The sequence below is a fragment of the Salmo salar genome, chromosome ssa10 (genome assembly GCF_905237065.1).
Source record: "Salmo salar chromosome ssa10, Ssal_v3.1, whole genome shotgun sequence".
Lineage (NCBI taxonomy): Eukaryota > Metazoa > Chordata > Actinopteri > Salmoniformes > Salmonidae > Salmo > Salmo salar.
In genome coordinates this window covers 23,397,624-23,410,419 of record NC_059451.1, presented here as the reverse complement: position 1 = coordinate 23,410,419, position 12,796 = coordinate 23,397,624, and the positions used below count along the sequence as shown (strand labels likewise).

Below are 12,796 nucleotides of genomic sequence, written 5' to 3'. Positions count from 1 at the left end.
CAATATCTTGATGCAACCTTCATCTTTATTACAGGCAGGTTTAAAAGCAACAAAACATGACCGAGCTTTGATACCTAGACAGAGCATGACCTTCATTTTCTAGTTATTCTTAAACAAGGTTAGGAAAACATTACTTAGTACATTTGCTAATTGCTGCTGTTCATGTTCGGACTAAAGTGAAACATTGGAGGTTACGCATGAACGTGCTGTGAGGAGAGGTAGGTTGTTGTCATTCCAGCCATCACCTGGGATAAGCCTCAGCAAAAAAAAAATCATTTTTGGTTACATACAGTACACACCAACCACCACTATCACAGATTTCCATGCTGCTGAAATCAAATAACATTCTTGATAATTTAGAAATATAATAGGAAATTACTCTATTGAATGAGGGTTTTGTAAGTCATTCAATTAAGAAAGCTTCTAACATCAGGAGCTCTGTCCAGTAACCTTCACTTTTAAGGTACTGGTATAGCTTGCTGCTGTAATCTTAGTGTTAGTGAGGTCCAAAATAGAATATTACAAGTTACCTTAAATAAAATAGCTTAACTGTTATTGTGGTCCACAGCTAGTCTGGCTCACAAAAACAGCAACTGAAACCTTATTACTCAACAACCAGTCACCACCCATTCGTTCATATGTAAAGCTAGTATTGTATGTCAGTATTTGTTGCGTAAGCAGGATGCACGTTGAAGCGGAGCAGAAGGGTGACACTGACAACAGGATCTCATACCATGCTGAGCTCTCTGTAGGAGTAAGGGAGCCATTTCAGATCATCCTACATTCAAGGTACAATACAAAAAAAACACTGCATGGCATTATGTCTCCTCTTAGAAACCCCTGTTATTGTTTCCTTTAAAGGATTAGTTGTGTATTTCTACAGCCTTTGAAATGTGGTTTGGGGATGAAGGTGTCATCTCCAACCTGGAGGTGGAGACGCAGGGACAGTTCAGCCAAGGGTTCGAATATTCTTCAGTAGCTCTGGCTTGAGGAGTGCAGGACCCTTTCCAACAGCAGCAGAAATGTCCGCTTGCACTGCGGCATCCCAAGAAAATGTCAGCAGAACCGCAGGGACCTCCGAGAGAGAGGCATTAGTCAGCACCTTGTACAACAAAAGTACATTTATTGCATTGCTTATTTTGCCTGATATTTACATTTCTGAAAAAATGTCTCTGCTTACCAGGCTACATTCATTCAGGGCCAACTCTTGGTCCTCCCGGAGTTTGTGTCCTCCTGGCGCCACCAGCTCAAAGGGCTGCCAGCCGTCCACCAGGGAGTCCCGCACAAACTGGAAGAGCACAGACACCTTGTCCCAGGCCAGGAAGGTGCCTGAAGGGCAAAATGTGAAAATGGAGGCACTGTGCTTTTACCGGTATTTACAACATTATCCACTAGCGTTGCTGCAGGTAGAAAATTCTACTAAATGTTCTGTACTTAACCCAAGCAGTCTCCAATCAATGTCTGGTTGTGCATGTAAGTTTGGGGGGGAATCGTCTAAGCCAGGGGACGCGTAACTCTGCAAATGTTAAATCGCACAAAACCTATTATTTGGCAGGAATACTATTTGTAGATCAGTGATCCTACACCTCACTTTGTTCAAGCTGATTCGCCAACGGACTATGGAAGTTACATTGTAACGCAGTTTGTGAGTTTTGTGCAATTAAGGTGCACAGAGCTACGAGTCCTACTGCCAAATGAATCTAAGAATGATAGTGTGAAGTTATAAGCACCCCCATGCATTTGACTGGTGAATAGCTACAGTACACCAGCTGTTGGAAACCTTAAACATTCTTTGCTCAAATGTTTATACAGTACAAGTAAAACGTTTGGACACACCTACTCATTCAAGGGTTTTTCTTAATTTTTACTATTTTCTCCATTGTAGAATAATAGTGAAGACATCAAAGCTATGGAATCATGTAGTAACCAAAAAAGTGTTATCGACATATATTTTATATTTGAGATTCTTCAAAGTAGCCACCCTTTGCCTTGATGACAGCTTTGCATACTCTTGGCATTCTCTCAACCAGCTTCATGAGGAATGCTTTTCCAATAGTCTTGAAGGAGTTCCCACATATGCTGAGCACTTCTTGGCTGCTTTTCCCTCACTCTGCAGTCCAAATCATCTCAAACCATTTCAATTGGGTTGAGGTCAGGTGATTGTGGAGGCCAGGTCATCTGATGCAGCACTCCATCACTCTCCTTGGTCAAATAGCCCTTACACAGCCTGTGGGTTTGTTTTGGGTCATTGTCCTGTTGAAAAACAAATGATAGTCCCACTAAGCACAAACCAGATGGGATGGCGTATCACTGCAGAATGCTGTGGTAGCCATGCTGGTTAAGTGTGCCTTGAATTCTAAATAAATCACAAACGTGTCACCAGCAAAGCACCCCCACACCTCCTCAATGCTTCACAGTGGGAACTACACATACGGAGATAATCCATTCACCTACTCTGCGTCTCACAAAGACACAGAGGTTGGAAACAAAAAGTTCAAATTTATACTCAGACCAAAGGACAGATTTCCATCGGTCTAATGTCCATTGCTAGTGTTTCTTGGCCCAAGCAAGTCACTTCTTATTGGTGTCTTTTAGTAGTGGTTTCTTTGTAGCAATTTGACCATGAAGGCCGGATTCATGCAGTCTCCTCTGAACAGTTGATGTTGAGATGTGTCTGTTACTTGAACTCTGTGAAGCATTTATTTGGGCTGCAATCTGAGGCTAGTAACTAATGAACTTATCCTCTGCAGCTGAGGTAACTCTGGGTCTTCCTTTCCTGTGCCAGTCCTCATTAGAGCCAGTTTCATCATAGCGTGATGGTTTTTGCAACTGCACTTTTTTATTTTACCTTTATTTAACTAGGCAAGTCAGTTAAGAGCAAATTCTTATTTACAATGATGGCCTACCGGGGAAATGCCTTGTTCAGGGGCAGAACAACAGATTTGTACCTTGTCAGCTCGGGGATTCGATCTAGCAACTTTTCGGTTACTGGCCCAACGCTCTTGAAGAAACTTTCAAAGTTCCTGAAATGTTCTGGATTGACTGACCTTCATGTCTTAAAGTAATGATGGACTGTCGTTTCTCTTTGCTTATTTGAGCTGTTCTTGCCATAATATGGACTTGGTCTTTTATCAAATAGGGCCATCTTCTTTATACCCCCCCTACCTTGTCACAACTGATTGGCTCAAACGTATTAAGGAAATAAATTCCACAAATTAACAATGCACACCTGTTAATTGAAATGGCTTCCAGGTGACTACCTCATGAAGCTGGTTGAGAGAATGCCAAGAGTGTGCAAAGATGTCATCAAGGCAAAGGGTGACTACTTTGAAGAACCTCAAATATAAAAAAGATGATTTATTTAATACTTTTTTAGTTACTACATGATTCCATATGTGTTATTTCATTGTTTTGATGTCTTCACTATTATTCTACAATGTAGAAAATAGTACAAATAAAGAAAAGCCCTGGAATGAGTAGGTGTGTCCAAACTTGACTGGTACGGTCTATCACAGTGCTATCCGTTTTGTCACCAAAGCCCCTGATACCACCCACCACTGCGACCTGTATGCTCTAGTCAGCTGGCCCTCGCTACATATTCGTCGCCAGACCCACTGGCTCCAGGTCATCTATAAGTCTATGCTAGGTAAATCTCCGCCTTATCTCAGCCCACTGGTCACGATAACAACACCCACCCGTAGCACACGCTCCAGCAGGTATATCTCACTGGTCATCCCCAAAGCCAACATCTCCTAAATTTCTGAAGCTGGAGACTCATATCTCCCTCACTAACTTTAAACATCAGTTATCTGAGCAGCTAACTGAGCAGCTTACCGATCGCTGCAGCTGTACATAGCCCATATGTAAATAGCCCATCCAATCTACCTACCTCATCCCCATAGTTTTTATTTACTTTTCTGCTCTTTTGCACACCAGTATTTCTACTTGCACATCATCATCTGCACATCTATCACTCCAGTGTTAATTTGCTAAATTGTAATTACTTCGCTACTATGGCCTATTTATTGCCTTACCTCACGCCATTTGCACACTTTCTTTTTTCTATTGTGTTATTGACTGTACGCTTGTTTATTCCATGTGTAACTCTGTGTTGTTGTTTGTGTCGCACTGCTTTGCTTTATCTTGGCCAGTTGTAAATGAGAACTTGTTCTCAAATAGCCTACCTGGTTAAATAAAGGTGAAATAAAATATATATATTTTAACTATTTCTGCTTATCACAAAGTAGGTGTTTGCTGGCAGATACAGACCCTGCAGTATGTTTCCATCAGGCAGTCGTATTCTCAGCAGAGTGTAGTTGTATTTCCTCCTCTCCCTCTGCTCCTCTCTCTCCCGCATGGCCTTGGTACGCAGCATGGCGTTCTTCTCCACCGCCTCGCTCCTGAATACCACACACAACCACCATGACTTTATCTTACAAACAAAATAGTCATAACCGGAACAAACCACCCAACAATAATACACGTCATGTGCACTAACGGAGTGTACCTTACTACGATAATAATTGTATTTGTTATTGTGTATCAGTGCCATCCGTGAGTTGTCCATACTTTTGCTGCTGCTCCCTCTTGAGCTCCTCTGCAGTGAGGTTGTAGAACTCTGGGGGTAGTTCGAAACGCATGGCGTTGGGGGAGGGTCTGAAGGCCTGGGGCTGGTGGTCCAGCTGGGCTCTGACTGGCTCTCCCCTTTGCAGCCGGTCCATACTCTCCTTCATCACCTCCAGGGCCTCCGGGTCATGCTCCATCAGCACCAGGAACTCTTCACTCTCCTCTGGGAAGGCAAGATGAATCTGCAATTATTATCCCGGGTACCACTTATAGCAGTGGTTCTCAACTGGTTTTGTATTGGGATCCAAATTGAATCAGGTTGTCTCGATCCAATATTTGCATCGCTTTTTGTTGTTGATGTCGTCAAAGATGCAATCTGGAAAAATATTTTCATAGTAAATGTAGCAATTATATGACAAGGGAACAACAGTCCCACCGTTTTCATTGTCAATGAATCCATTTTGCGGAAGTTTACATACACTTAGGTTGGAGTCATTAAAACTCCACAAATTTCTTGTTAACAAACTATAGTTTTGGCAAGTCAGTTAGGACATCTACTTTGTGCATGACAAGTCATTTTTCAAACAATTGTTTACAGACAGATTATTTCACTTATAATTCACTGTATCACAATTCCAATGGGTCAGAAGTTTACATATACTAAGTTGACTGTGCCTTTAAACAGCTTGGAAAATTCCAGAAAATGATGTCATTGCTTTAGAAGCTTCCTGATAGGCTAATTGACACCATTTGAGTCAATTGGAGGTGTACCTGTGGATGTATTTCAAGGCCTACCTTCAAACTCAGTGTCTCTTTGCTTGACATCATGGGAAAATCAAAAGAAATCAGCCAAGTCCTCATAAAAAAAATTGTAGACCTCCACAAATCTGGTTCATCCTTGGGAGAAATTTCCAAACGCCTGAAGGTACCAAGTTCATCTGAACAAACAATAGTACGCAAGTATAAACACCGTGGGACCACGCAGCCGTCATGCCGCTCAGGAAGGAGATGCGTTCTGTCTCCTAGAGATGAACGTACTTTGGTGCAAAAAGTGCAAATCAATCCCAGAACAGCAAAGGACCTTGTGAAGATTCTGGAGGAAACAGGTACAAAAGTATCAATATCCACAGTAAAACGAGTCTTATATTGACATAACCTGAAAGGCCACTCAGCAAGGAAGAAGCCACTGCTCCAAAACCGCCAGACTACAGTTTGCAACTGCACATGGGGACAAAAATCGTACATTTTGGAGAAATGTCCTCTGGTCTGATGAAACAAAAATAGAACTGTTTGGCCATAATGACCATCGTTATGTTTGGAGGAAAAAGGGGGAGGCTTGCAAGCCGAAGAACACCATCTCAACCGTGAAGCACGGGGGTGGCAGTATCATGTTGTGGGGGTGCTTTTCTGCAGGAGGGACTGGTGCACTTCACAAAATAGATATATTGAAGCAACATCTCAAGACATCAGTCAGGAAGTTAAAGCTTGGTCGCAGATGGGTCTTCCAAATGGACAATGATCCCAAGCATACTTCCAAAGTTGTGGCAAAATGGCTTAAGGACAACAAAGTCAAGGTATTGGAGTGGCCATCACAAAGCCCTGACCTCAATCCCATAGAAAATGTGTGGGCAGAACTGAAAAAGCATGTGCAAGCAAGGAGGCCTACAAACCTGACTCAGTTACATCAGCTCTGTCAGGAGGAATGGGCCAAAATACACCCAACTTTTTGTGGGAAGCTTGTGGAAGGCCACCTGAAACATGTGACCCAAGTTAAACAATGTAAAGGCAATGCTACCAAAAACGAATTGAGTGTAGGTAAACTTCTGACCCACTGGGAATGTGATGAAAGAAATAAAAGCTGAAATAAATCATTCTCTCAACTATTATTCTGACATTTCACATTCTTATAATAAAGTGGTGATCCTAACTGACCTAAGACAGGGAAGTTTTACTAGGATTAAATGTCAGGAATTGTGAAAAACTGAGTTTAAATGTATTTGGCTAAGGTATGTAAACTTCCGACTTCAACTGTATTCTTGATGAAGAATGTTAAGCTCACTGGTTTGAGACCCCCCCCAATAAATTATAAATTATGAAAGAAAATATAGGTTTCTTATCATTTTTACCCACTTTCTACCTGGTTTTAGTTTTGACTGAAGTATAATATACACTACATTACCAAAAAGTATGTGGACACCTGCTCGTCGAACATCTCATTCCAAAATCATGGGCATTAATATGGAGTTGGTCCCTTCTTTGCTGCTATAACAGCCTCCACTCTTCTGGGAGGCTTTCCACTAGATGTTGGAACATTGCTGCGGGGACTTGCTTCCATTCAGCCACAAGATCATTTGTGAGGTCGTGCACCGATGTTGGGCGATTAGGCCTGGCTCGCAGTCGGCGTTCCAATTCATCACAAAGGTGTTCGATGTGGTTGAGGTCAGGGCTCTGTACAGGCCAATCAAGTTCTTCCACATCGATCTCGACAAACCATTGCTTTGTGCACGGGGACATTGTCATGCTGAAACAGATAGGGGCCTTCCCCCTGTTGCCACAAAGTTGGAAGCACAGAATCGTCTAGAATGCCATTGTATGCTGTAGCGTTAAGATTTCCCCCTGGAACTAAGGGACCTAGCCCGAACCATAAAAAACAGCCCCAGACCATTATTCCTCCTCCACCAAACTTTACAGTTGGCACTATGTGTTCAGACAGATTGCGTTCTTCTGGCATCCGCCAAACCCAGATTTATCCTTCAGACTGCCAGATGATGAAGCGTGATTCATTACTCCAGAGAACATGTTTCCCCTGCTCCAGAGTCCAATGGCAAGTTTTACACTACTCCAGCCGACACTTGGCATTGCGCATGGTGATCTTAGGCTTGTGTGCAGCTGCTCGGCCATGGAAACCCATTTCATTAACCTCCTGAAGAACAGTTATTGTGCTGACGTTGCTTCCGCAGGCAGTTTGGAACTCAGTAGTGAGTGTTGCAACCAAGGACAGACGATTTTTACGCGCCTCGCGCTTCAGCACTCGGTGGTCCCGTTCTGTGTGCTTGTGTGGCCTACCACTTCGCGGCTAAGCCATTGTTGCGCCCTAAACATTTCCAGTTCACAATAACAGCACTTACAGTTGACCGGGGAAGCTCTAGCAGGGCAGAAATTTGACGAACTGACTTGTTGGAAAGGTGCCATGTTGAAAGTCACTGAGCTCTTCGGGAAGGCCCTTTTACTGACAATGTTTGTCTATGGAGATTGCATGGCTGTGTGCTCGATTTTATACACCCAACAGCAATGGGTGTGGCTGAAATAGCCGAATCCACAAATGTGAAAAGGGTGTCCACATACTTTTGTGTGTATATATAGTGTATTTAAAAAAAAAAAAAATCCGACACTCATTTAAAACCTCCCGCGACACACCAGCTGAGAATCGCTGCTCTTTAGTATGACTCTGCAGATACATACTAGGCCACACAGACAATAGGAAGCACAGATTTTGCATTTGTATGGATTTACCCTGTCCCTCCACATCCAGCATGATGCTCTGAAAGCCCACAGCCTGCAAGAACTCCCGACTGCCCTCCACAGTCTTCACCTTCTCCTAAGGACAGAGAGAGAGATCAGAGAGAGAGAGAGAGAGAGAGAGAGAGAGAGATCAGAGAGAGAGATCAGAGAGAGAGAGAGATCAGAGAGAGAGAGAGATCAGAGAGAGAGAGATCAGAGAGAGAGAGATCAGAGAGAGAGATCAGAGAGAGAGAGAGATGAATGGACCACACTGACAGAAAACATTGAGTCTCACATTACCCTCCTTATGACTCAAATGTACCTGGAACACCTTGTTACTGAGTTTGATCTTCCTGTACTTCTCCTCTGTGGGGTTCTTACAGATGTTTTCAATGTACCTGAGAAGATGGGAGAAAATTATGGGATGTCAGGACACTCATCGCATGAACTCTTGTCAACATGACAATATAAATCACACATTATAGCAGGGTTTCCCAAACTCGGTCCTGGGGCCCCCCTGGGTGCACATGTTTTTTGCCCTAGCACTACACAGCTGATTCAAAGAATCAAAGCTTGATGATGAATTGGTTATTTGAATCAGCTGTTAAGTGCTAGGGCAAAAACCAAAAACGGACACTCAGGGGGGGCCCCAGGACAGAGTTTGGGAAACCCTGCATTATAGGACAGTTCCATTTCTCACTTGCTTATGATGTCCACTGCAGCCTTGACTTTCTCCCTGTCCTTGTTGAAGGTATGAACCATCATTATGGAAGCCTCCACTGCGTCCTCTTCAAACCGCTGTTGGACAAGACAAGGTTTATCATGTGTATTCAGTCAGGACCATACTAATGAAAAAGGAGGGTTTGTGGCAAATTAGTGTTAAGGCTTTTGACATCAATTCTTCATGTCAGTCAAAATCAGATAATGCAATCATGACATCATATGACTTTAAAAAGAAGAATCATTTTCAGACCTACCATGAAAATGGCCTCTTTAATGTGCACTTCTCTCTCGCTCTTAGTTAAGGTGGCTCCAGTAAGCGGGCAGGTGAAATACACACCTGTTACTGAGAGAAATGCCGGATCCTTAACACTGGAGCCCTGCAAAAGACGACACATACTAGCTATAAATAACAACTCAATGGCAGTAGTGGCACAATAATTTGTATGTGAGCAACAGTAACATGCTGACCACACCACTCGCGTTGGTAAATAAATGTACACATACATTCAATCATTGCACCCACACTGGTCAGGCGCCCGCGTCTGCGTAGACAGGTGCTAAAATAGAACTTGGTTATATTTGTGACGCTTGACTCGCTGCAAGTCCCGCCTCTCCCATCTCCTCATTGGTTTTTAGCAGCATATACCCACATGGGTGATTGAAAGATGAACTGAGGTCCACACTCCAGTCCAGTTGGTAGTGGTAATGCACCTTAAAGATGGTTGCCAACTGCCATATAAAGTCGAAAGAAGAAGCCTGAAGGAGGAAAGATTAGTAGAAACTAACTTTATCCTTTTATCTGTGAATAATTGTCAGAGTAGAGGACCTTGTGCATTTCAGGTAAAATAACAACCCAATGTTTATACCCCAGGACAAATTAGCAAGCTAAATTGCCATAAATGTTTAATGCTTTTCAACCTGTCCCAAAATTAATATAGTCGGTTCAGAGTTTGTTTTGATATTTCAAACTGCGTGTCCTGATCGCATCTGGTGTGGGTGGACAAAATCAAATAGCGCGCAATGGAGTGTGCGGTCTGGTCAGCATGTAAGGGGAAATGTATTAATGTAATGTATTCCTTGCCTCAACAGCTGTTATCTTTTCCTTCTCAGTCGCTGCTACTGCTGCAGCTTCTGCCTCAAGCTCTCTTTTCACTGTGGAGTGATAAATTAAGAAAGACCATTAACCCACAACCCAGTTCTCTATTTCTGACCACTGATGTGAAACACCTGCACGGCTTTGACATCATCAGTCATTCAAGCAGCAGTTGTTGGATGCATAGGAATCGCTCACCCTGGAGCCGGATGGCATCCTGTGAGGTTTGTGCCCGTGGGCGTGGCTGCCCCTCGATCCTGGCCAGAGCTGCAGCCCCTGCCTTCTGAGCTCCTTCAGTGGGAGCAGCATGACGGGGCTTGGCAGGGCCACTGTTCTGCACCACTCGGGGCTTGGAGCTGCAGGGAACAGAAGGGGACACGTTCACCATTTGACTGCACTTACACTTCATGCTGTGATGTATAAAGTTACATGGCTTGTTAGCTAAACTCACAAGGGTTTGCATTTAATAGAACAGGCTATGATGATGATGTAGTCTAGCTGATACCAAACTCAAAGTCCTCCTGACTTCAGAGTCTGGAAAGGCTGTTTTGATTTTATTGGCACGATGAGTTGATAATGAAGTGGGCTTTTACGGTTTGGTTCTCCTCTGGCTCTTTCTCACGCCATGTGTCTTTCTTTTACACCTGCTACGTTAGGTTACTCTCAATCAAACACCCACAGACCCCGAGAGCTGCCCCCTTCCATTACATCTGTTACGGTTTCAAATCCAAACGAGAGGTCTCAAACATAGAAATATTATATTTGGTTCTCAACCCCCCAGGAAATTGTGTTGTTGTTGAGAGAACCAATCAATGCCTCCGCTCAATTACTGAGAGAATATCGCATTAACAAACGGCCTCCTTTCCAGACCAGTGAGTTACAGCTCTTCCTCCATAGAGGTCCTATTAAATTGGTCCGTGCTACCCGGGATGTCCCCATTGAAGTTGACACTAAATGGTTAGGGTAGGGACGTCCCAAGGATAACGGAGAGCACTGACCCTATTAAATTAGAATTTAATTAACGTTATAAAGTATTACAATTCCTGACTATGTCTTCTTCGCTGTGTGGTGGCGTAAACCAGGCTAATGTAACGACGATGCACCCTGTCCAGAACACTAGAAAAACAAACATAACGGAGCCCATTCAAGTGACGGGGAAGGCAACTCTACGAATCAGACATACCATATACTTGCGGTGTCGATTATATAAACATCTTTTCAACAACTGAACTGTCAACAGCATGAGCAAAGCCGTTAACGTTAGCTGGCTACGTTAGCGTGCTAGCTCACTAGAAAAGTTTGTTTACCTGCCGCCTTCTGCGAGTTTCTTTCCTGGCCCCGCTGACTTGAATTGTATATCTTTCTTTATGTCCTCGAAAAATTTCTTCATTGTTGACTGTTTTTCACAAGAAAATAACCTGAAATACAGCACAGCTGAATGAGAAAAGCTTAGTATATTCTTTACATCAAAATGCAAGGTTCGTTACCACAGCCACAAAGTCATATTCCGCCTATTTCGACAATGTATTCTTAAATGTGATTTTAAACCTAACCTTAACCAAAATTTTAACCTTATGCCTAACCGTAAATGAAGATCAGAAAGCAAATTTTTGTTTTCATCATTTTTTACAATATAGCACATTTGGACTTTGTGGCTATGCTATCTAGTGAAACTCTGAAAGGAAGAGGAAACGGACGAAAGAAACGGGTCTGTCCACGAAGTAGTAATACATGATGTACAGCGGCCTCTGGTGGTCTGGATGTACAATCATGCGGTTGCGTTCCAATGAAATAAATACGTTTTTCTCAATTGCGTACAAGCAATTTTGGGATCTATGTTGAAACGTATCTATAGCAGAACAGCAATTATCAAATGCTCAAATACATAAACAGAACTTCTGATAATTTTCTTGCCTTTGTACCTGACTTGCATATCTTAGACCATCTTTTGCAAAACTTCAAAATACAAATGTAATCAGTGAATACAAAATTCAGTGTTTAGCGGGGGCTTTTCTAGGATTTAAAGACATTGGCGCAAATGACGCAGAAAAATTAATCCATGCTTTTGTTACTTCTAGGCTGGACTACTGCAATGCTCTACTTTCCGGCTACCCGGATAAAGCACTAAATAAACTTCAGTTAGTGCTAAATACGGCTGCTAGAATCCTGACTAGAACCAAAAAATTTGATCATATTACTCCAGTGTTAGCCTCCCTACACTGGCTTCCTGTTAAGGCAAGGGCTGATTTCAAGGTTTTACTGCTAACCTACAAAGCATTACATGGGCTTGCTCCTACCTATCTTTCCGATTTGGTCCTGCCGTACATACCTACACGTACGCTACGGTCACAAGACGCAGGCCTCCTAATTGTACCTAGAATTTCTAAGCAAACGGCTGGAGGTAGGGCTTTCTCCTATAGAGCTCCATTTTTATGGAATGGTCTGCCTACCAATGTGAGAGACGCAGACTCAGTCTCAACCTTTAAGTCTTTACTGAAGACTTATCTCTTCAGTAGGTCCTATGATTAAGTATAGTCTGGCCCAGGAGTGTGAAGGTGAACGGAAAGGCTGGAGCAACGAACCGCCCTTGCTGTCTCTGCCTTGCCGGTTCCCCTCTTTCCACTGGGATTCTCTGCCTCTAACCCTTTTACAGAGGCTGAGTCACTGGCCTACTGGTGTTCTTCCATGCCGTCCATGGGAGGGGTGCGTCACTTGAGTGGGTTGAGTCACTGACGTGGTCTTCCTGTCTGGGTTGCCCCCCCCCCTTGGGTTGTGCCATGGCGGAGATCGTTGTGGGCTATACTCGGCCTTGTCTTAGGACGGTAAGTTGGTGGTTGGAGACATCCCTCTAGTGGTGTGGGGGCTGTGCTTTGGCAAAGTGGGTGGGGTTATATCCTGCCTGTTTGGCCCTGT

The 12,796-nt window shown here is 43.3% G+C and overlaps 1 protein-coding gene across 3 annotated transcripts; it reads right to left on the bottom strand.

The window, feature by feature from the left end:
* Positions 1–5: 5 nt before the first annotated feature.
* LOC106613809 (UBX domain-containing protein 6) lies at positions 6–11,598 on the bottom strand. Of its 3 annotated transcripts, XM_014216439.2 has the most exons (12): positions 11,467–11,598; positions 11,191–11,301; positions 10,082–10,239; positions 9,872–9,942; positions 9,045–9,167; positions 8,768–8,865; positions 8,390–8,465; positions 8,080–8,164; positions 4,570–4,789; positions 4,270–4,400; positions 1,181–1,329; positions 6–1,075 (listed from the first exon to the last, which is right to left on the bottom strand). In XM_014216439.2, exons 1-12 carry the CDS (start codon positions 11,523–11,525, stop codon positions 950–952), a joined length of 1,407 nt encoding a protein of 468 aa, XP_014071914.1. In that variant the 5' UTR covers positions 11,526–11,598; the 3' UTR covers positions 6–949. The 3 variants fall into 3 exon arrangements, with proteins under 3 accessions (XP_014071914.1, XP_014071915.1, XP_045543484.1); XM_014216440.2 differs by having other exon boundaries at positions 11,191–11,498; XM_045687528.1 differs by lacking the exons at positions 6–1,075; positions 1,181–1,329; positions 11,467–11,598 and adding an exon at positions 1,336–1,516.
* Positions 11,599–12,796: the final 1,198 nt, after the last annotated feature.